The sequence below is a fragment of the Arvicanthis niloticus genome, chromosome 7 (genome assembly GCF_011762505.2).
Source record: "Arvicanthis niloticus isolate mArvNil1 chromosome 7, mArvNil1.pat.X, whole genome shotgun sequence".
NCBI classification, from domain to species: Eukaryota; Metazoa; Chordata; class Mammalia; order Rodentia; family Muridae; genus Arvicanthis; species Arvicanthis niloticus.
This window is the reverse complement of record NC_047664.1, coordinates 37,401,427-37,425,163: the sequence shown is the minus strand read 5'-3', so window position 1 is coordinate 37,425,163 and position 23,737 is coordinate 37,401,427. Positions and strand designations below refer to the sequence as shown.

The 23,737-nt window shown below is 50.5% G+C and overlaps 1 protein-coding gene across 7 annotated transcripts; it reads left to right on the top strand.

The window, feature by feature from the left end:
• The first annotated feature begins 3,258 nt into the window (after positions 1–3,258).
• On the top strand, positions 3,259–22,422 carry Patz1 (POZ/BTB and AT hook containing zinc finger 1). 7 transcript variants are annotated; one of them, XR_004607335.2, is made up of 6 exons: positions 3,259–5,473; positions 6,854–6,917; positions 8,025–8,116; positions 12,562–12,733; positions 19,582–19,654; positions 20,982–21,053. XR_004607335.2 is itself a non-coding variant. In XM_034508767.2 (5 exons), the coding sequence occupies exons 1-5, from the start codon at positions 4,203–4,205 to the stop codon at positions 21,398–21,400; spliced, it is 2,064 nt and encodes a 687-aa protein (XP_034364658.1). In that variant the 5' UTR covers positions 3,259–4,202; the 3' UTR covers positions 21,401–22,422. The 7 variants fall into 7 exon arrangements, 6 of the variants coding, with proteins under 6 accessions (XP_034364658.1, XP_034364664.1, XP_034364660.1 ...); XM_034508767.2 differs by lacking the exon at positions 8,025–8,116 and having other exon boundaries at positions 19,517–19,654; positions 20,982–22,422; XM_034508773.2 differs by lacking the exon at positions 20,982–21,053 and having other exon boundaries at positions 19,517–19,654.
• Positions 22,423–23,737: the final 1,315 nt, after the last annotated feature.

Sequence of the window (23,737 nt, the reverse complement as noted above, 5' to 3'; positions counted from 1 at the left end):
AGACAACAACAGTGCACTCATATACATAAAAAATAAGTATTTAAAAAGATATGAATGTGAGAGGGGAAAGTATGGGGGTTGGGGTAGAAATGGTTAGATGTGATCAAGATAAATTATATATGAAGAAATAAAAAAATTCTAAAAAAACAAGAGAGAGGCTGGGTGTGGTGGCACAGTCCTTTAATCCTGGCACTGGGGAAGCAGAGGCAGGCTCTGTGAGTTTGAGGTTAGCCTAGTCTACATAGTGAGTTCCAAGGCTACACAGAGAAAGAGAGAGAGAAAGAAAGAGAGAGAAAGAGAGAGAGAGAGAGAGAGAGAGAGAGAGAATATAACAAAAGGAAACTAGTGCAGGTGTAGAAAAGCCTCAAAGGAAATGTTGGTAGCATTTAACTCTTGGTGGTAAAATCATAGGCTCTTATTTTTCTTGTTGCTTTCATATATTTTCTAAAATTCCTATGGTTTTTACAGTCAGGAAAAATAATTAGCAAGAGGAAGGAAGTTGTAAAAGCTGAGGGGAGCTTTACATGGGTCTGGGTTTTTGCCAAGGATGGTCCAGGAGAGGCACTCCATGGGAAGGGGAACTTAGATTGGCCAGAGAAGCAGGGAGAATTTTTTTGCATCCTTATTTTTTGTCTTGTCTGCCTGCCTCTCTGGGCTTTGGAATTACTGACGGCAAGGTCTGAAGTCTAGTCTGTTTACTACTGTACTCTCTAGCATCCAAACCCCCACAAAACAAAACAAAGAAATTCTGGTGCTTAGTAGGTGCTCAATCAATACCAATCTAATGAATGAATGGGTGACCTTGACAGCTCTCCCTTAGCCTAAGAGAAGATGCTCTGCTCTTCAGTTTGCTAACCATCTGGTTCTGAGCCAAGACTGAGGTACACAGTTTCCATGGCAACTGAAGAAGGTCCAACAGACCAGCAGCAGGAGGCTGACTCAGGATTGTGAGCTCTGTTTCTCTTCAAGGTGTAGCCTAGAAACTGGGAATGAGGCAGTGGGCTCTGTCGACAGATGTGAAGGGGAAAAGATCATAGCTATCTTAGCCAGGTTTGTTAAGCCAGTCAGTGAATGCTCAGGCAGGACAGCTTTAAAGATTGGAGGCTCTACTTTGGACTCCTTTGTGTCATCTTGGACCCGTTAACACTACTGAGCCTCAGCTTGCTCGTTCTTTGGGTATGTGTGTTTGTGTGTGAGTGACAAGTATTGAGATTTTTATAAACACATGTGGAAGCCTAAAGTTACAGAATAGGTACCTGTGGGACCAAGAGACGGGCAAGATGGAAACAGATACGGAAAAAATCTCTGGCCCCTGTATAATCAATCGCACCAAGGTGACATGTGGGATAAAACTCTGAACTGAGGTCAACACTGGTATTAATCACCTGGCTCTAGCTACTTCTCCAAGGTGAGGTCCTGAACCACCTTATTCCAGCATCAGCATTTGCAAAATGGGATTAATATGTGTCCCTCGATTTCCTCAGAGCACTGTAGGTGAGGAGCCCTGTGAACTTCACTTTGCAAGGTGAACCCTCTGGACATACCATCCAGTTTTCTACACACAGCCTATTGTAATCCAGTGTCTGACTCACAGAAGCCACTAAGGGGGTCTGTTGGGGAGGACAACACACAGTTGGATTGATTCCTGACTCTAGTACTGACAGTGTGGCCTTGAGCAAGTCACTCACTTTTTCATTTTCTCTAACCTGGGGAAATTACTGGGAAAGTACAGTGAGGACTGAGTAAGCAGACCTTTCTCTTTCTGCTCCCCAGTCCCAGGAAAGCATAGGAGCCTAGCACACAGTAGGTAAATGATCTACCTTGGAACCCGCAATAGCACAGTTGAACACAAGAACTTCCAGTTCCCAGAATCTGCCTTCAAAATACTGTGACTGAGAAATTAAAAGCAATAACTAGACTGCTCTAACACAGGATTTGGACTTAAAGGGGACTGATCTTCCTTTAGGGCAAGGGAATTTTCTTCAAACCTCATTTCTCATTTTTATCCAGTAAGTCTGGAGTGTACTGTCTGAGGAGGGTTAATTCTCAACTTTGTCCAGGGCACAGGTTAAGAAACTGGCTCACAGAAGCCAAGTAACTGGCATCGAAACATAAGGAGAGCGCTCAGGTCTAGGATTTGAACTAGGGTCTTTTTTACAGTACCAGGCAGAAAAGCCTCAGTGAGCTGAGTGAGAGGCTAGGCGCAGGGTGGTGGGAACCCCAAGCCGAGTTAAAAGCCAGTCCCGTTCATTTGCATGCTAATACCCAGAATGCTTTTCCACTCACACCGCTACATTTTATGGAAGCGCTCAGTTTGGAACCGTGCAAAGTTTGGAATGCGTACTTCGCTCCTCTTGCAACTGTGGGAACTTCGCGCCCGTACACGTGCTTTGCCTACAGGCTCTGAGACCAATAGCTCAGCGACAGCCCCAGCAGACGAACCTGTGTCCAACCCTCGCCTAACAGCATCCTGGGCGTCTTAGGGACAAAGCGCTCAGGCCTGGCCGCGCGGTCCGTGGTCAGAGTGGCCGGCATTTTGCCGGGCGGCAAGGACTAAGCATGCTTCTGGTTGGGGAAGACCGAGGGGGCTTCTTGATCTCTGGATTCTCTAGTTTTCTCTTACAAAACTGCTGGGACATGCGGGGCCGTTGATTTTGTCTATCGCCATCATACTGTCCCCTTCCCTGAGCTGGCTGGCGACTTCATGCTCCCTGGGGCACAAAGCCCAAGTAGCGGTGGGTGGGGAAAACGACCTAACTCTAGTTATCCAGGCGTGCAGGGCATTTGCCTTGGTCAGTATGAGGCAGGCAGAAGGTTCCGCCTGCGTCGGGTCGGAATCCCGCGTCCTTCCTAGGGCTGCAGAGCGGGAGGTCTCAGCCGACTTCTACGGATTTCGGCCATCAAAGGAGAACTAGGCAGGGTGCTGATGCCCGTCCGACCTGCGGGTGCGCAAGGCAGGCTGGGGGGGCTCAGATCCACAGGCTCTGGCCGCCCCTCCCGCACGTTCGCCTACACTCTGGGCGGGCAGCGGAGGGGCGGTTGTAGCTGGTTTGCTGGCTCGGCGCTCGGATCGTATTGGTCGGGGTCGGGGGGGTGCGGGGGGGCTGAGGCTGCAGCCCCCGGCCCCGCGGGCGGGGTGGGGAGGCGGAGGATCAGGCCGTGCTAGCATTGGCGGAGCTGGGGAGTGGGGAGGGGGGGCAGGAAGCGGGGGGAGCGGAGCTGCAGGGGGGGTGTATAAATAGGGAATGGGGGACGTGCATCCTCCGTTGGGTGAGGGGGGGGGCGCTCGGCACAAAGAAATTGGAAAGTTTGCAGCGCTAGGCGGCCCAGGCTAGGAAGCCCGATGCGCACGTGCTGGGCCGGGGCCACTGAGACCCCCCACGCCGAGCTCGCTGCTTTTTTCTTTCTGCAAGCTGGGGGGGGTGTTGTTGGTATCGCCCCCTCCTTCTCCTCCCCCCAGGGGTGAAAGTGCAAGAGGAAGTGCAGCCGCTGCCATCTTTCCTCCGTTCCGAACGCACGGAGCCTGGGGCCGCAGCGCCGCCGCCACTCGTGCCTGGCTTGGGAAAGGGCCCACCCTGCTGCAGCCACCCGTTCGCTTCGGCCACCGCCTTCGCCGGGCTCGGAGACCCGGCCTACGCCACCGCCCCCGTGCGCGCCGACCGCCGCCTTCGCCTTCGCCTTTTGTTTCCTTTGCTCCGGCGCCCCCACCCCGGCTCGCGCTTTGCAGGGGACGCAGCGCGCGCCCCCAGCGGGCCCGGGAAAAGCCTCGGAGCGCGCGCTTGCGCTTGCGCGGCGGACCCCTCCTCCTCCCGACGCGCGCGCGCCTTTTGGCTGCGCGCCGGCGCCGCCTGGCGGGCGGGAGGGGAGGTGGCAGCCGCGTTTACAGGAGGGGCGCACCTCTTCGCTCGTTTACCCCCTGGAAGGTAGACCTACAGAGGGAGGCGGGCAGGCGGAGAGGGAGTGCTGCGCGGGTCCGACGGAGGTTAAGGGCGGCTATGTGGGGGGCAGTGCCCCGCTGGGTCTAGCCCTTTTTATTAGAGCAGGGGGCGTGTGCGCAGGGCGCACCTGAGAGTACTACCGAACCCTGGGCCGCACGTGCGGGGAGTGTGAGTGGTCCGCTGCACAAGGCGTCTTGCTGCCTAAGGGAAGGGACTAGGGACTGGCGGGTGCCCGGCCCGGCTAGTGGGGAAGGGGCAGCGACCATGGAGCGGGTCAACGACGCTTCTTGCGGTCCGTCGGGCTGCTACACCTATCAGGTGAGCAGACACAGTACGGAGATGCTGCACAACCTGAACCAACAACGCAAAAACGGCGGGCGCTTTTGCGACGTGCTCCTACGGGTAGGCGATGAGAGCTTCCCGGCGCACCGCGCCGTACTGGCTGCCTGCAGCGAGTACTTTGAGTCTGTGTTCAGCGCCCAATTAGGCGACGGCGGAGCTGCAGACGGTGGTCCTGCTGATGTGGGAGGCGCGGCGGCGGCTCCAGGCGGTGGAGCTGGCGGCAGCCGCGAACTGGAGATGCACACCATCAGTTCCAAAGTGTTCGGAGACATCCTGGACTTCGCTTACACGTCCCGAATCGTTGTGCGCTTAGAAAGCTTCCCCGAGCTCATGACGGCCGCCAAGTTCCTGCTAATGAGGTCGGTCATCGAGATCTGCCAGGAAGTAATCAAACAGTCCAACGTGCAGATCCTGGTGCCCCCTGCCCGGGCTGATATCATGCTCTTTCGCCCTCCTGGGACCTCTGACTTGGGCTTCCCTTTGGACATGACCAACGGGGCAGCCATGGCAGCCAATAGTAACGGTATTGCTGGCAGCATGCAGCCCGAGGAAGAGGCTGCCAGGGCCACAGGTGCTGCTATTGCGGGCCAAGCTTCCCTGCCTGTGTTACCTGGGGTGGACAGATTGCCCATGGTGGCTGGACCCCTATCCCCTCAACTACTGACTTCTCCATTCCCCAACGTGGCATCCAGTGCACCACCACTGACTGGCAAGCGAGGCCGGGGACGCCCCAGGAAGGCCAACCTGCTGGACTCCATGTTTGGGTCTCCAGGGGGCTTGAGGGAAGCAGGTATCCTTCCATGTGGCCTGTGTGGGAAGGTGTTCACTGATGCCAACCGGCTCCGGCAACATGAGGCCCAGCACGGCGTAACAAGCCTCCAGTTGGGCTATATCGATCTTCCTCCTCCACGGCTGGGTGAGAATGGGTTACCCATCTCAGAGGACCCCGACGGCCCCAGAAAAAGGAGCCGGACCAGGAAGCAGGTGGCTTGTGAGATCTGTGGCAAGATCTTTCGTGACGTATACCATCTCAACCGGCATAAGCTGTCCCACTCTGGGGAGAAGCCATACTCGTGCCCGGTGTGTGGTCTGCGGTTCAAGAGAAAAGACCGCATGTCGTACCATGTGAGGTCCCATGATGGGTCAGTGGGCAAACCGTACATCTGCCAGAGCTGTGGGAAAGGTTTCTCCAGGTGAGGATGGTACCCTCCCCCAATTCCCTGCTGTATATTATCTTAGTTCTGTCTCGAGACAGATCTTTGCCAGAATCTAGGATGTTGGGGTAGAGGGTCACTGGACCTTAATAGAGCATACCATGTTGTTTAAAGGTTTTAAGAACCCCGGGCTTTGAGATGATGTGGCCAAGAGCTGCATCTATGCCTTCAGGCAACTTCTCCGTCACCAGGGTGCCCTACTATCTTCACCCTCCCGGGGGCCTGTAGGAAGGGGCCAGATTCCTTAGGCCAGAGCCATTGGGCCTCCCCATTCTTCTCCCCTGGTTCCCTTTGTGTTTCCGGCACCAGGCGTGGGGCCCCCTCTGGGGGCGGGAGGCTGGGCTCCTCCCTCGACTTTCCCCGCCTGAATGGCTTAGGAGGGAGGAACTGAACAAGTGTGTCTGGGACGCCTTACACTTCTGAGGCCCAGATCCTTCACCAGTTTGAGCAGGCCGGCCTGCAGCAGTAGGTTCAAGCTTTGCCCCTCATGTGACCCTAGGTTTGAGAGGCATAAAAGCCGGCTACGCAGGGCTGTCTTGCAATAGTAATACTGGAATCTGATGCGCTCAGATCTGGTGGCTCCAGAATCCAGTGGACCCACAGGTCCTCCATCTGTTCTCAGGACAGACCTTCTTTTCAACTTTTAGTGAGCCTTCTTTGAACTGAGGACTTGCCTGGGAGCAGAGGGCTGGTTTTGTTTTTGTTTTTCTCCCGGTTTGAGGATATTGAATAAAAGGCCGGTTTTAACTGAAATCCCATGATCTTGTATGTGTGAGAGCTTAGGGACAGAATTCCCTCAGAGAGGCCCCAACTAGGAACCAGTCTTACCGGTCAGACAGCCCTTGCCCACCTGCTCTGGCGGGCATCTGGCTTGCCAGTCCAGCTGGGGACTTAAAGCTCCATCTCTGGCCTCTGGGGACTGAATTCCATCCGGGTGGCATTCATTGGCTGCTGTGGCGGGAGAGACTGGGGGGAGGGGAACGCAATGCTTCTAAGGGGCTTTAGTCTGGACAATGAGTCCCACACCCACCCCTCCCTGAAAGGCTGGCCAAGGCATCCCTGTGTCATTCTAAAGCTGCTGCCCCAGGTCCTAGGAATCATTGAATTTCTCCTGGGGGTGGGGTGGGGTGGGGTTAGCTAGATCAGAGCGGAACATTTGCTTCCCCTCCCCCCCCCAGGGGGGGGATGTCTGAGATGCTTGGGCCCCTGGAGCTAAAGCTGGGTGGTGACTTTGTCTTTGTCTTGCTGGGGTGGAGTTCTCCCTAGAAGAGGGGGTGGGTGGGAGTGGAGGGAGACTGGCCAAGTTTGGCCCATCTTTTTTGATGTCTTGTTTTTAACGTCTGTTGATCTCTTTTCCAGGCCAGATCACTTGAATGGACATATCAAGCAGGTGCACACTTCTGAGCGACCTCACAAGTGTCAGGTAGGGACTGGGCCAGGGTATAGTTGGGTGGAAGAATGCTGCTGTCCTCCCAGCCTTGGCCTGAGCACTGCTTTGCACACCCCCCACTCTTGTCGCCCCTGTCCTGCCTCTGGCCTCCTTTGTTCTATCCTCAGCCTCCTTTGCTTCCCCAGGGCTACAAGCCTCTTATTTTGGTCACTTGTTTCTAGTCTCCACAGACTTTGCCTCCATTCTGTTGCTTACCTTTCCTGTCCTGGCATCTGTGGGCTTCTTGGCTGGTGGGCTACACTACACAAGTGTTGTTCTAGTGGATCTGACACCTTGCTGGACCTGGCTGCTGATTCCCAATAATTTGTATGAACTGTAGGGGTTTCAAAAGGGCATCTGGTGGCCCAGCCAACAACCCTTGCCCTGGTTTGAGCTGAGTGGGGGGAACTTGTGGGTTCCTTCAGTGGAGAAAGCATGGCAGTGGAAGAGGCTATAGGTGGGGAGAGGGTGGTCCTATCTCCAACACAAACAGCAAGAGCAAGGCAAGGCATTCTCTTCCAGTGTGGAATCATGTAGGGAAGGCTGGACTGGATTTTCTCCTGTCTGCTTGAACTCTTATCTGGGGTTTCTGATGGCACCTAGAAAATGAGTTTTCTCTCTTGGCCTCTGAGCATTTATTTCAGTGTGATGCAAAGTACACCACTGTCTTCTTGGTTATCTCCCTTTTGCTGTGGCAAGTGCTTTCAGCTGACGTCAAGGCAGTGTCATGAGTATGCTGCAGCCTCTTGACGGGGGATGCCTGCTTCTCCTAACCTGCTGGCAAGGGTGGGTTCAGAAGATCATAGGGAGGACTGGACGTGCTCAGCAGCACAGAGCTCCAGGGTCCAGGGGTAAACACTGTTCACAGATGCTGAGCCAGGCAGCCTCTCCCAAGGATGCTGACTCCAACAGGCCTGCTGGGATCTGTCTTTGCCTTGCTGCTTTCTGCCTCTCCATCTCCGATCTCTGTTGTCACAGAGCACAGTCTGACGACCAGTAGTGTGCTGAGCAGCCCCAGACAGGATAGGAGAAACCCAGAGGGCAGTGGGGGTGTGCCCGGTGGCCTGGGGGGGTAACCTGCACTCTCTGCCCTTTTTCCAGGTGTGGGTTGGGAGCAACAGCGGCCTGCCACCCCTGGAACCTCTTCCTAGCGACCTGCCATCATGGGACTTTGCCCAGCCTGCTTTGTGGAGGTCGTCCCATTCAGTTCCTGATACCGCCTTTTCCCTCTCTCTAAAAAAGTCCTTCCCAGCCCTTGAAAACCTGAGTCCAGCACACTCCAGCAATGCACTCTTCTGCTCAGCCCCACCAGGATACCTGAGACAGGGTTGGACAACCCCTGAGGGCAGCCGGGCTTTTACTCAGTGGCCTGTTGGCTAGCCTGGGTCCTTCTGGAGAGGTGGAAGTGAATGGTGGCTTCTGGAGACCCCTGCTTTTGGCAGAGGCTAGCTAGCAAGATGGTTCCTGCCTACTACTCCCAGATCCTCCCAAGATGTCCTAACATTTTTCCCAGCTCAAAGCTCTCAAGTAGTGACAGGAAGGACCACCTTTCTGAAGGTTCTTCTTCCCAGTAGGCTCCATGTTCCTTTCTGAATGCTCGTCTCCCCTCCCCTACCTCAGCAGGGCAGCCAACACTCTCCTTGTCTGGGGAATCTAGAAGTTAGGAGTTCTAGGGAGGTAAGCTCCAGCTTCTGTGTCCCTTCCCCTGGCCTCACTTTTCACACTGACTGGGGTTCCTGGTCACCCTCCTCCTACTTGGGGGCGGGTCACCCCACCTCCAGAAAACCCGGTGGTACAGCTTCAACTAGGTTTGGCTGTGCAGCAGAAAGAACTCTTCTGTCTCACAAGGGCCTGCTTTCAGTTCTGACTAGTGAGGTCTCATGGCTGAGTTTTTTTTTGTTTTTTGTTTTTTGTTTTTTTTTCAGCTGGTCTGCTCAGAACTAAACTAATCTGTAGATTTGTATTGTGATACATGGCTTTAGAGGCTGACAGAGCTGGTAGACACTCCCTCCCCAGGGCCCCTTGGTGTGTCCCCTTAGCCCCTGCAGACTGCCTGGAGATCAGGATTGACGATAAAAGTTTTCATTCTAACATTTGAGGCTTTGTGTGTTTTGTCCTTGGTCTTTTGTGACAACTGGCATCATTGTCCCTTGGTGTATGAGCCAGCTCCTGCCCTGCCTCTGCCCTTCAGCACACAACTCACAGACCTGACCCTGTAGCCAGAACCTTCTAAAGAGAACCCAACAAGGGGTGTGCTAGCTGTCACACTGCAGGCTTGGGTAAAGTTCAGGGGCCTCTTTAGCCACAGTGGATCAAAGGGGCCAGTTACTCAGAAGGCTAGAAAAGCCTTTTGAAGGTAAGGGGCAGGGACTCAGGCTTGAGTCTCCCTTGCATGGTCTACATGCCCCAACCATTGACTGGGCCTGGAATTTAGCCAGAGCTGAGAGACTGGAGTATCTTAGCCATCTCCCATTGCATCTGGTGGCCCCATGTCTGAGGCTGGTTAGATGAGGGTGAGTTTGGGGGTACATAAAGGGGTTAAAGCCAGTGGAACCAGACTTTCATGTGTTGCCCTTAGATGTTTTTTCCTGGCTGCAGGAGGCTTCGAAAGATGTACCCTATCACTGTCAGACTGCTAAGGCTGCCTGGGCTTGGGACATGCTGCTGTTCTTGGGTTCCACTCAGGACTGAAAGCTTTAGGTAATGTGGGAAGAGCCGGAGAAGTAGTGTTACTATGCCTCCTGACAGCAGCAGACTGAGCCTTGGCTGTGGGCACAGTAGGCACTTCAAGCCAACCCGCAGTCATACTGTGCCATTGGCTGGCTGGCTTCCTTTCAAGGCCCTTCTGTTTACTCCCTGTCTACAGGATGGGGAGTTCTAAGACTCAGGTTCTGGCTGTCCTCTTTAAGGCCTGTCTCCCTCAGCCTCTCTCCTCTCTTCTGCATCATGTGACCAGCCTCTTTTGTGCTCTGTGTTGTCTGAAGTTCTGGTTGGTCTAGACTTGGACTTAAACACAGAGAAGCCTGGGGACTCCAGTCACAGGATTAGGTGAACTGGGATGCCAGCAACTACTTTAGGTTGGCTTTGTGACAAGGTGGTCATTCCTGTTGTGGCTTCTTTATCCCAGCAGAAGATTGGCATTCCTAATTATGTTTGTTCTGGGTTCCTTAAGAGATAATCAGTGGAGGACAGGGTAGGGGACACCAGCTGCATCTGTGATTTTAATTTTGCTTAGTTAATCCCCAAATATTCAATCCAGTTGGGGATAATGGGTTGGCTGTCCATTATCTTGGGTACCAAAGTATGACAGGGCAAAGCCTTTCTAGGAAAGATCCCAAGGTATCTTTCATGCCTTGGGCTTCCTCTCTCTGGAAGGGGGAAGACAATCCTAATTATTTTCACCTGGTTCATGTCAGTTTCTTAGAGTTCTGTGGCTTTAAACTTTTGGTGGTTGAGGTGGTGCCTACCTCTAATTCCAGCACTCAGTAGGCAGAGGCAGGTAGGTCTTTTTGAGTTCAAAGGGCTTCCTGGTCTACAGAGTGAGTTATAGGACAGCCAGGGCTACATGGTAAGACCTTGTCTCAGAAAAAAAAAAAAATCCCGCTCCCACTCATAGCTGCAAGGTTGGGGTAGATCTTTGGCAGAGCCAGCTCTTGTCCTTGGATAGATAAGCATGTTCATGGTCTCCCAAGGTGTTTATGAAAACCCTTTCCATGGTTTATAGATTGCAGGCTGGGTGGAAGACTGAATCACCGGGGTCTCTCAAACGGTGTCATGATGATATCCCTGAGTTTGGTCCTCCTGATGCTTTCTGGGTTGCCCAGGTGCTAGACTTTGCCTGCATTATCTTGCTCCAGGATAGAACTGGATACCCAAGTACATAGGATCAGGGTTGACTCCCTTCTTTCGTAGGATGTACCTATATTGACTTCAGAAATGCTAAGGGTATAGATTTGAGGCCTGTTCTCAACTCAGTCATCCAGCATCCTCATAGGGTGTCTGTCTGCCCAGCTATAAATTGGTCAAGACAAAGAGATCTCTGTTTAGTTGGGAGGACTGCTGGGAGACTGGGCTGGTCCAGGTGTTTTGATTGCTCCTTTCTCTGGTACCTGAGTCCTGTGTCTCGGGGAAGTTCACTTTCCAAAGTTAAGCTTCCTATGTCACAAGATTAAACATGAAGCATAAAAGCAGAGTTTCACTGAGATGAGTTGTCTTTAAGTCAGTACTGTTTACCTGTGACTGTGGGAACAGGGAGGCTTGTGCTGCACAATCTGGGGTTGAGGCAAACTGGCCTGCCTTCACAGCACCACGGTTGGCCCTGTGCTTTGACCACACAGTGAGATAAATGAGCGTGCGTGCAAGCGTGTGTTCATGTGTGTGGATGGTGTTCTGACACTACCCACCTTGAGATTTCAGGTTATCAAGATCCACTTCTAACCAGGAAACAGCAAAACCTTGAGATTTCAGGTTATCAAGATCCACTTCTAACCAGGAAACAGCAAGTTAGTGGAATGGCACTTCTACCCCCTCAGAAGAGTCCTAAAGCACAGAGCACACACAGAAGAGAAAAAGTTCAGTTTGACGTTAGCTCCTAAGGCTTCCTTTGGAACCCAAATAGCTTGAAAGTCACTGGGTCTGCCTTTTTTTCAAGGCCTTTGTGACATTCTGTGTTCCCTAGGGCACCACAGCCTTTGCCTACCCCAGCAGAGGAAGGCTTATTGGTGAAGAGATAACGGCTAGGGAGCTAGGCCCTCAGGGTCCTAAGGGTGTAGGTCATAGCTGTAGGACCTGTCCTCGGTTGTGCCTCGTATTCCTAGAGTGAGGGGTAACAGCCTACCTTGGGGGGCTGCTCTGGATGAACTACACAAGACAGATGTTTCTCAATCTGTGCTCAGCGCCTGTTCAGTGCTGTAGGAGGGCCCTGTCCTTGTCCTTACCACCACTTCCCCATGGTAACACCGCACAGATGCTCTGAGGCCTGCACTCCGCTTTCTCCATTCTCACTTCAACAGAACCGACACTCCTTTTTCATAAGCTGCTGTTTTATTAACATTACAAGAATATTAGGAGGTGTTATCTTTGTCCTGCCTTTTCCATTTCCCTGTGACCAACACGAATGTCATATCTGAATGAAATGGATACATTGGATTCTTTGTATAAGCTGTAAGGGGACCCTGAGGTGGAGGACAGGAAGCCTGGCTTACATGCTATAACTCATGATGGCCAGTGTTCCCACAGCCAGTGCTTTGTGGCCAAGAGTGGATAGCAGTGGAGGTGAGCACCTGTGAGCCCGGCACTCTGCAGAGGGAGCTGCACTTCAACAGCAAGATCAGCTACGGAAGAGTCAGCCTGGGTTACGTGAGACCTTGTCTCAAAAACCAAGAGGCTGAGGGGAAAATGAATACTTAACTCTTCAGTTAGTAGAAACGCATAGGCCTTAGCCAACAATGTTTTGAGCTTGCCTGTGGTAAAGAACCGATAATTCCAACTCAGATATCCCATGAGAAGACATTGTGGGAAGGAAAGGCAGCCACTTGGCATTGTGAGTAGAGCCATACTGACCTGTCCAGCTTTCTAAAGGGACTGATCCCACAGGCTGATGTCTTGTTCCTCATGCTGTTCTTCTTTCTGCACTCAGACCTGCAATGCCTCCTTTGCTACTCGAGACCGCCTGCGCTCCCACCTGGCCTGTCATGAAGACAAGGTGCCCTGCCAGGTGTGTGGAAAGTACTTGCGGGCAGCGTACATGGCAGACCACCTGAAGAAGCACAGCGAGGGGCCCAGCAACTTCTGCAGTATCTGTAACCGAGGTAATTGCCCACTGTTTCCTCACTTCAGAGGATGGGCCTGATCTTGTGGGGAGCCCACCCTCTACTGAATGAGAAATGTCCTCCCCCGGGGCTTTGACCACATCACTCAGCTTGTTTGAAACCTCTTCCTTTCCAAGAGACTTAATGATGGGAGCAGAAGGAGAGACTCGCGTGATTTCCAAGCTCTGGGTCAGATACACCTGCTCAAGCGGCAGGATGCATGAATTCACAAATATGCTTAACGGGTTGGCTGGGAGTCATTGGCCTGAGTTGGCAATAAAAGGATCCTGCTAGCCCACTCACTGGCAAAGAGGCTGGCTCTGGAGATGAACAAGAGACAAAAACTTTCTAGTATAAATGTTTAAAAGAGATTCCAAGTAGCTTGTGGCCTTGAGGCAGAAGTGGACAGAGTTCTGAGTTGGGCAGCTTGTTGGGCAGGGCAGTGTGCTTGAGACTAAGGCTGGCCTACCGAGTGTCTAGCCCTGGCTGCAGTTTTGTGTTGGGTGAACTCCAGCGTGTCCGAGGGTCTGCTGGGTTGAGTTGGCTGTTGGAAGTGCTGAGAGTTTGTTTGCAAGCACAGTGTCTGTGCTTAGGAGGTTGGGGCAGCTGTTGTGTGAGCCAGAGACCGATTCTTTGGCCTCCTTCTATGCTTGCTTTGGCCAGTTGGGCATGTGGCTTGTTGTTATCCTGGGGCACTCTTGTGTGTTTTTGTAAGTCTAGTTTATGACTTAACAGGTTGAGCGTGGAATCAGGCGCCTCGGGGTTTAGTTCCAGCCCTTTCTATGTAGCTCTGTGCTCTCCTTGCCTTGTTTCTTCTTCAGTGGTTAGACCCTCCCCGTTTCCATCTCGTGAGGACCCCAAGAGGAGGTGCCTGAGAGTTCTCTGGATCCACAGAGTTGCACCTTCGGGAGGCCTCTCCTTACATTGTGAAATGGTAAAATGGTTCTGTAATGCTCAATGATTGAGTGGTTTAGACAGTGCTGTCTCCACGGCTCCCAAAGTTCGTGATGGAGGTACTCTTGCTGGATGGATGGTTTTATTGGAGTCTTGGAACCAGGTGCTGGTCAGAGACTACACACACCTACCTCAGATTAGCCTTGTTGGCCACTGATTACTGATGCTTGTTCACCAGGAAACTTTCTGGCAATGCAAGCACAAAGCCAACAGTGGGGTGGTGAGGACAAGGAGTGTTGTGGGACAGCTTCCACTGGGGATGCTCCAGTCTTAGAAAGCTGGCTTCTTACCTTGCTTCATCCTAACCTGGCTTCCAGAGACTACTCCCAAGTAACTCTAAACATTCTACAGTACACCATCAGCAGGACTTTGTCAACTTTCCTGTAAAGTTACCAGTCAGAACTGGCTCAGTGGGCAGAGCTGAGAGCTGCTAAAAGTGGTGAAGGGTGTTAATGATTGAACCAGAAAGTAATAAATAAATAAACAAACAAACAAACAAACCCCAAAACCAGACAGTCCTGTCCAGATGATGGAATAAGACAAGAAGGAACTACAGGACAGCAGACTCAGGGCTGTAAGGAAACCCAGGTGAGGGCAGCAGGAAGTTAGCCCATCACAATATAGTTTTCCTCAAGATCTGCAAAGAAGCCTTGAACAACAGCCACAAGCCATGTGACCAGGGTGTGGATTTCAAAAGAATAAAACCAGACCCCACCAAGGCTGTAGGGATGTCTGGCTAAAGCACAGTCCACTGCAGGAAGATCCATTCATCCAAGTCTAACTCGCACTGGGTACTCGGAAGAGAGGAGGACTGTAGCCTTTGTGGGAAGAGGAAAAGGTAGACGCTACCTCTGGACTCATTCTTCACAGAAATACCAAATAGCAACAGCAGCACACAGATGCCAACAAAACCAACAAGAGGGTGGAAGGAAGGCTTTGTTTCTGGAAGAGGAAGAGGGGGCTTTGCCCTGTGCCACTGAGGTTATCAGGCTTAAATAAATCAATGTTCTGGGAGCTGGGGGTGGAGCACCTGCCTGGTACGTCAACGCTTTATGTTCAGTCCCAGGCACTGCCCAGCAGTCTCAGCTAAGACTGAATCAGATGTCTTACAAGTGTCTTCTGAAAGCTTGCAATCCCAATAATACTTTGTTAATACTTTTTAATATTTATTCTTTAATTTTATGTATATATATATGTGTGTGTGTGTGTGTGTGTGTGAGTGTATGTATGTGTACCTGTGCATGCAGAAACCCATGGAAGTCATTGGATCGCCTAGAACTGGAGTTACAGGTGGTCGTGAGCTGTGATGTGGGTGCTGGGGACCAAACCTGGGTGCTTTTACAGAGGAGTGCTCTTAACCACTGAGCCGTCTTTCCAGCCTTGCCATAAAACCCAGGCTGGCCTCAAAGTTGCCCTCTTGCTTGTAGTCTTTGCATTTGGGAGACTAAAGCAAGAAGACAGCTCAAATTCCATCCAAGCCAACCAAGGCTGCACAAGGTGAGACCTTGTCACAGAGGAGAAAAGGTCAGGCCTAGTGGCCTATTCCTGTGGCACTTGGAAGGTGGAGGCAGTATTCTTATGAATTCAAGTCTTGCCTGGGCTAAATAGCAAGTACCAGGCCAGCCAGGATCTTCTATCATAAAACAAAACATCAACAACCAAAAGCACACAAAGGAAGCTTCTTCCTGTCAGATGACTGCACAGCAGCAAGGGAGTGCTATGCCCTCCTCCTGTATTGGCACAGTCTTAAATGCACTGGTGGATTTGACCCCTTCAGGGTTTGGACACAGAAAAAGTAGTCCCCAGTCTCTGCATGGACAAGGACTAGAATGTGGATTGCAGGGACACTGAGCAAGAAAATACAACTGAAATCAGTGACTTTTGGCTTTAACAAACTTCATTTCTGGAGAGGGAGGGACCTGCTGATGTGGGCACAGTGCCTCTGTCAGCTCCCATCATCACATCATGGAGGCCCTACATCAAGCTGCCTCTTGGGCTCTTGGTCAGAGAGTGGGTGGGTGAGCTCAGAAACTCAGCTTCTGTGTCGTCCCAACACTTGACTTGCCGAGCTGCTGTGTTTAAGCTGTGGGCTTTAAGTGGCATCTGTGGATATGTTCCTGCCACTTGCCAAGTGAATTTGCTATAGATAGTGCAATTTACCACAGAGGAAAGTCAGGTGGATCCAGCTACATTTTTCTGATTTTTAGGAATATGCAGGGTGTATTTTTTTTTATCACATAGCTGCTGTATTTTGGAGGTAGCTATCTCTTCCTACACAGAATGACCCGTAGTAATTCCTGGTGCTTTTTTCCCCATTCACTTTGACTGTAATGGACTTGCCCTGGCATGCCATGAGAAGGGCTTCATCCTGCTTCAGAGGCCCCAGAGGAATGAAAACCAAAGGAAAATTTCCTTGTGAAGTGGCAGCATTCTATCCTCACAAAGTTCTGATGTCTTGTGTGGGTTTCTGGGGCCACTGTGCCTTGTTGGCTTGTGTCTAAAGGGCTAAGAGCCTCCTCTTCCCCTTAGCCTTGCCTGCAACCTGCTTCTGACTGCAACCTGCTTCTTAGGAGTGTCTGGCCCAAAGCCAAATACTTTTTTTTTTTTTTTTTTTTTTTTTGGTTTTTTGGTTTTTTGGTTTTTCAAGACAGGGTTTCTCTGTGTAGCCCTGGCTGTCCTGGAACTTACTCTGTAGACCAGGCTGGCCTCGAACTCAGAAACCAAGCCAAATACTTAAGTACAGCCCAAGCCTGCTAGAGCTAGCCAAGCCAGGCTAGAGAGCTAGCACTCCAGATCCAGGTCATCTTTGAGGTAGCTGCTTTCCTGACCCCAGTTTGTCTCTAGGACTACTGCCACCACCTGCATCCTCTAACACATTTACCATCACACAGCAGTGGTGATAATAAACATCACACAAGTCCAGAGGACTTTTTGTTGTTTGTTTTGAAGCTCAAGGGCAATTTTATTCGAGTTTGAAAGAAAAATATCAGAGCATATTAGTCCAGTTCTCTAGAGGAACAGAGCTGATAGAATGTGAAAGAGTAGATACCTGAAAGGGGGACTTTTTAGGATGCTGTACAGCTGTGGTCCAGCTAGTCCAACAAGTTGCCAACCGAAGGTCCAAGAACAAGATGTGGTCAGTCCACGTGGCTGAATGTTCAGCTGATCTTCAGTATACAATGGAATCCCAAAAAAGTAGGCTCTACTGCCATGGAGACATGGACGTGCCATAGAGAGTGAGAGCAAGCAGGCAGAGAGATCGTCCTTCTGTGTCCTTTCTACAGGCTGCTAGCCAAAGGTGTGGCCCAGATTAAAATTGGATCTTCCCACTTCAAAAGACCCAGATTAAAATTATTTAATTCATTCCTACTTCAAATTATTTAGTTAAGAAAAAAAAAAAAATCTCTCACAGGCATACCCAGCCACTTGGGTTTTAGTTAATTCCAGGCTGACAATCAAGAGCAGCCATTACATAGGAAAACAAGCTGTAAATCTCAGTAGCTGCTGGGAGAAGAGAGATGCAGAAGAGGAGAAAGGTCTTGCCTTTTATATTAGGAATGAATGTCAAATCTGAAAAAACTGATAGAAAGGAAAATAAAAAGTTACACTGTTTTGAGTTAGAGCCCAGAAAAGCGGGCAGGCTTAGCTGCAAAGGTGTGTGAGCAGCTGTCCCAGAGGGTATTTTTACAGCCCTGAGTAAAGGCACAGATCCATTCAAGACACCAGTGGTTAAAGGGCCAAGTTCTGATAGCATGTATTTCTAGGGCTCCTGGAGTGAGGTCAGGTTCTGCTCGTTGGTGGCCATACAAGTTACACGTGACATGCATGAACATTACCACATTAAGCCTTTTCTCTATTCATTGTCAGAATGGGTATGGTACTAGTTTACAATGGGTAGAATGTTTGGGGAACTCTGTAGATTACTTAATGTAACATGTTGGGTTCTAGTACACCATCAGCATTTAAGAGTGAAACTTTGAGCTGGACAGTGGTGGTGCAAGAAGAGACAGGTGGATCTCTGAGTTCCCCGTCAGGCTGGTCTACAGAATGAGTTCTAAGAAAACCAAGGATACACAGAAACCCTGCTTGGAAAAACTGTTAAAAAAAAAAAAAAAAAAGTGGGGGGGGGGGAGAAGAAGGAAGAAGAGGAAGAAGAAGAAGACAACGACGATAATTTAATCCCAGCACTTGGGAGGCAGGGGCAGGCGGATTTCTGAGTTCGAGGACAGCCTGGTCTACAGAATGAGTTCCAGGACAGCCAGGGCTATACACAGAAACCCAGTCTCGAAAAACCAAAAAGAAAAAGAAAAGAAAACCGTAAGAAAAAAAAGAGTGAGCCTTTTGTTACACTTCAAGCAGTATACAAAAATCTCTGTTTAGGGAGCCAGTGTGGGAGAATACCACAGTCTCAGAAAAGCTAGGCCATGGATGAATGAATGTGTGAATACTTTAGCAACTCACACTTTGGTTGGTTGGTTGGTTGGTTGGTTGGTTGGTTGGTTGGTTTGTTTGTTTGTTGAGACAGGTTTTCTCTGTGTAACCCTGACTGTCCTGGGACTCACTCTGTAGATCAGAGAGACCCAACTGCCTCTGCCTCTCGAGTGCTGGCATGCACCACCCTGCAGTTCACACTTTTTAAAAAAGCTTTGTGCAGAAATCACACAATATGTTTCCCCCTCTGAACCTTTAGCAGGGGAATCTCATTGTGGCTGCAGTTTTAAAAGGGAACAGGGGCGAGCAGGATGACTCCGTGAGTAAAGGCACTTGCCACCAACACTGAAGACCCGAGTTTAATGTTGGAGACTCACATGGTAGGAGAGAACCAACTTTGACAAATTGTCATCTGACCGCCACCTCCTACCCTCCAGTAAATAAATACATGAAATAAAACAAACTTAAATGGAAGTCCCAGGTGCCTGAGGAATGTGCTGGACAGATCTGGAGTGAATTAAAGGAACAAGATTAGGGCACTGACACCCCAAGTGAGTCTTATATTAAAATGCTTTGGTTCCTGCTAAAGATACTTTCTGATCCTTGACTGTGGTGGGATTCAATGGCATACCTCTTTCTTGTGAAACAAGTCATTTTATTGCCTGATTTTGTGGCTGTCATCCTCCAAAGGCCTTGTGACATTTGTGGAAATTGGCCCAAGATCTGCTCTTCCAGCTTGAGATACTTCTGCCTTAAACTGACCAAACAAGATGGCGAGAGATCATTCTGGGTGTACTTGTTGGACTTTCCAAAACCAAACTGAAAAGACCACCATGGATAAGGGATGACCATGACCTGTAACTCGCTGCCACCATTCTTCAAAAGGTGGAATCAGCTCTTAAATCATTGTTCTGAAGATGGAAAAGTTAAAATAGAGCATGCTCCAACAGGTAGAAGAAAGGGGACCCCAGAATCATTCCTCAGGGACTTCACTTGTCTCCATCTGGTTTCCTTTTGTGTTATAAGCCGGCTTCTGCTTGGCTGGAGTCCCATATACTTGTCTGACCACATTTCTAGCCATGGTCTCTGCAGCTGACATGGGCCTGTGGGACATCTACTCAAACTACCTGGTACTGAGGCACCAAGCAGGCCAAGCCGGCTGGCCTGGGCCCTTCAATGTAGCCTTTACAGAGAAGCTGATTCATGGACAGTGGCGCTCTCCATCCTGAACCTCGTGGCCTCGTGTGATGATTGCAGATGCTTTTGAGCCAAGGAGATAACCCCTTCCAGGTGCAGCTGACCAGGGAGTGCTAGCCAGAGCTGCCAAAGAAAAGGCATGGGGAGCAGAGAGCTATCTCTTGCTGGCTGTGGGATTTCATCTCCTTTTGTCTTGTTTAGGTTTCTCCTCTGCCTCCTACTTAAAGGTCCATGTTAAAACCCACCACGGTGTTCCCCTTCCCCAGGTCTCCAGGCACCAGGAACCCATCCTGAATGGGGGAGCAGCGTTCCACTGCGCCAGGACCTATGGCAACAAAGGCAAGCGACCCCTTGCTCTGCACTTTGCTTCTCTGCGCAGACTGTGTTGTGGGGGCGCTGGGCCGGGTGGTGGGGAGGCAAGAATTGCAGTGCTCTCTAGGACAAAGTTTGCCACGGGTATCTCACTCCAGGACAGTGAGTGAGGGTTTAGGGTACTGCTGATCCAGCCTGCCTCCTCTTCCCCAGCCTTCTTTCCTTCCTTCCTCTTGGCTAGCCCCCCTTGACTGGAGCCCTACAGGGTCACCTTAGGGCAGGAAGAGGAGCACTGCATGACCAGTTACTCTGGGCCTAGATACTGCCTGTTGCCCTGTAGGGCAGTGTGGACCTGTCGCTGAATGCTTTCTCCTTGGTTGATCTTGTGGGTGGGGGGGAGCCAATGCTGGTTTTTTCTATGGTATTGGTGGTTGGTTGCCACAGTGGCTGCATGGCAGTTAATGAGCTACCTGATTGCCTCTGATTTGGAATTGGTGTGACAAGAGTTTCCAGGTTCACTGTTAACTTGTTGGCTCATGTTGTGTAGGGGTGTCATGTTGTTGTCGCCTTTTTGCCAGGGGCATGGCAGATGGTAGAGATGGCATGCTCCATGCTCCCATCACAGACCTCCCATCTTGGCATGGCTCTCTGGACCCAGGCAGGAAGCTGGTAGTTGGAGTAGACCTCAGTGTGGGCCAGGCAAGGTAGGGCAGTAAGGGCCATGTCTTGGTCTAGATGGGCTACCCAGCTGACAAAATTGTTCGGAGTTGCTTTTCATCTGTGTACTTTGGCTGTGTGGCCCTGGAAAGGTCTTTGCAGATGTGGAAAGGTAGGCCTTGTATAAGCGTTGATTGCCGTGTGAGCCATCAGTAGGATCTAGCTGAGTAGAGGAACTCGTGGTTGTAGTTCTGCCTGCTTTGTGAAGGTAGCCACTGGTCCAGTGCAGGGACAAGCCACTGACACCTGCGCATCATAATCAGAACAGTTTTACTCCTGGAGGCACCTCTGGAAGCACCTAAGAATTGGGGATCTCTGGGTTGTTCTGGATGGAAGTAGAGAGGATCTCGTTTGGCCTTCCTTCCGTGAAGCAGGCTGAGGTGATGGTGAATTCTACACATACATACATCTGCATGAAGAGTTTATAGTGAGGGAGGATGGTGACCCCAGGGCACTGTCATCTTGCCCCTACAGGCATTTTATGCTCCTAATCAGACCAACCAAACCTCCATGGGTTCTGCCAGGTTAGTGACTGGCCGGGGCCTCCAGGGCCTGTGAGCTGGCCTCTCGTGGCCCCTCCAGCAGAGGACAGCTCTAATGCCTGGCCTCATTTCTTCCTTGTTTTGTTTTTTCATAGAAGGCCAGAAATGCTCACATCAGGATCTGATTGAGAGCTCTGATTCCTATGGTGACCTCTCAGACGCCAGTGACCTGAAGACGCCAGAGAAACAGAGTGCCAACGGCTCTTTCTCCTGCGACATGGCAGTACCTAAAAACAAAATGGAGTCTGACGGGGAGAAGAAGTACCCATGCCCTGAATGTGGGAGCTTCTTCCGTTCTAAGTCCTACTTGAACAAACATATCCAGAAGGTGCATGTCCGTGCCCTTGGGGGTCCCTTGGGGGACCTGGGGCCTGCCCTTGGTTCGCCTTTCTCTCCCCAGCAGAACATGTCTCTTCTTGAGTCCTTTGGATTTCAGATTGTTCAGTCAGCGTTTGCATCATCTTTAGTGGATCCTGAGGTGGACCAGCAGCCCATGGGGCCTGAAGGGAAGTGAGATACGCTGTGTCCCCACAGGACAGCCGCTGGGGACTGCTGAGCAGTGCTGTGAATGCGGAGGGAAGTGATGTCTTTGGGTTCTGTAGCTGAGAGATTTTTATTCATTTTTAATCCCCGTCCCTGCCCCTCCCTCCCTCCATTATCCCACCCCGCTGTGGTCTTAGAAATAGACTCTCATCTGATACTCTCTGTAGAAGAAATACCTGAGAGACCCAGTATGGGACAAGGGCAGAAAGCACTACATAGGCCTCTGAGGCAGCGCCAGTCCTGGTTTCTCTAGTGTTCCGAAGCCAGAATTTCTGGTGTTCAGTTGTTGGTGATCCTAACCCCAACTCCGAGGCACTCTTGGGCCTCGATCGGTAGATTTGGTCCCTCCCACTTCTTTCATTCCTCACCCCCCTTCTTTTGTCCTCAAAATAAGTTAAGTAGGGTCTCTACCCTCTTAAGGCCAACTATTTTTAAGGAAGCCAGAAACCTACAGCATCCCATGGACCATAGGATGAGTGTCCTCTGAGGTTGGCCCTGGTCTTCCCAAGCTGCTGGAAGCTAACATTTCACTGCCAGGGCAAGCTCACCTACTGAGGACACCTCTGCCCCAAATTCCAGTTCTTACTTGATTTAACCATTCAACTTGCTGTTGGGTTTTGATTCTCTAATTCTTATTATTGTTATTTTTAGGACCAGTTGTAGTGAATTGCTACTGAAAGCTACCCCAGGTGACACAGAGCTCTTTGTAAACCGCAGTCACACATTAGGGTTAGTATTAAACTTTGTTTAGGTGTACCATAATTAACTTGGCTAGTTGTTTGAAGTCTATGGAAGAAATAGTTTTATGCAAAATTTTAAAAAAAATTCCAGTCTGATCAGGAAGAGGGTTCAGTGGTATTTGGAGCCAGGAAAGTGGGAGAGCCTCAGGTAAGAGACATTGTGTACCTTGATTGTTACACGAGAGCAAGCCCAGGTTGACCTTGTGATGTGAACTGACCTGATCAGACTATATTAAAAACGTTAGTACGATAACTCTGCCTGCTCCCCTGAGTCCAGTTTTTCAACTGTGTCTTTGGGACCTGGAATCAGCAGTCTGTACCCACTGCCCAGGAGGGGCTGTGAGCGGTTCCAGAGAGACCTTGTTTCTTCTGCACAGCACCTGATCCAGTGTGCCTGGCAGAACACTGGGTAAGATGTTCCCACCACAAGACTTAAGTTCCAGGATTCAGTAACTCAACAAATACTCAGCCCATATTCTCACTGCTGTGTACCAGGTATGCTTCAGGGTCTGTAATGAACAAAATAGCCCTTGGACTTAATTGGAAAGAGAGCTAACAAGCAGATTTGGATATGGCTTCTGGATTGAGAAATACAAGAGGAAAGACAGCAAAAGTGGTGGGTCGGTGACAGCAGGAGACCACAGTAGGTAGGGTGGTCCAGGAAGGTGTGAGGCAAGGGCTTGGGAGGGGACTCAAGGCAGTTTTCTGCTATGGACGAACATGGCAGGGAAAAAGAATTATTTCCGGAGTGGGCGGGGGGGGGCTCTAAGTAGCCACTTGAGGTCCCCTCCCCCATGTTGTCTAGCTGCTTTGCATCTGTTAGTTCTTCTGAAGACATTCTTAGTTCTGTGTCTGTGGTAGGAGTGGCAAGCAGCAAACAGGACAAGAGTTGAGAAGTATGTCTGTGTGTGCATGCCTGCTAATGTCTGCAGGTGACCACACGTGGAGATCAAAGGACAGTCTCCAGTGCTGTTCTATAGGAGCCATCCTTTTTTTTTTTTTTTTAATGTTCATTAGTGTTTTGCCTGCGTGTATGTCTGTGATGATGTCAGGAACCCTGCAACTAAAGTTACAAGACAGGCGTGAGTTGCCATGTGGGTGCTGGGAATTCACCCTGAGTCCTCTGGAAGAGCAGTCATGCTTTTAACCTCTGAGCCACCTCTGCAGCCCCCACCTTATTTTTTGAGGAGCTCTCTCACTGACCTAGGGTTTACTAAGTAGGCTAGGCTGTCTGGCCTGCAGGCCCTGGGATTACCTGTCTTCCCAGTTCTGTGATTACAAATGCACACCACTATGCTTGGCATTGTTTTCTTTTTAAGCATGGGTTTGTCCTGGGGCTCACACTCAGGTTATGTTTTCAAGGCAAGCACGTTACTGACTGAGCTATCTCCCAGCCGCACAGAGGATTAATGGGAACAAAGACCAATCGCCAGAGGGACTGGCAAGCTTACAGCACTCCAAGGATCTTGAGAAATCTCACAATGAATAGAAATAGTCTTTCATCTCCAAATAGGAAAAAAAGAAACAATCGGTGATAAAAAGAAAGAGCCCAGAAGGGACAGAGCACA

Bases quoted from the DNA above. Each gene is read 5' to 3' on its own strand.
- Patz1 (XM_034508767.2), top strand. From the start codon at position 4,203: ATGGAGCGGGTCAACGACGCTTCTTGCGGTCCGTCGGGCTGCTACACC. The intron at 5,474-6,853 runs GTGAGGATGGTA...TCTCTTTTCCAG, and splicing joins TGTGGGAAAGGTTTCTCCAG to GCCAGATCACTTGAATGGAC. The intron at 12,734-19,516 runs GTAATTGCCCAC...TGTCTTGTTTAG, and splicing joins CTGCAGTATCTGTAACCGAG to GTTTCTCCTCTGCCTCCTAC.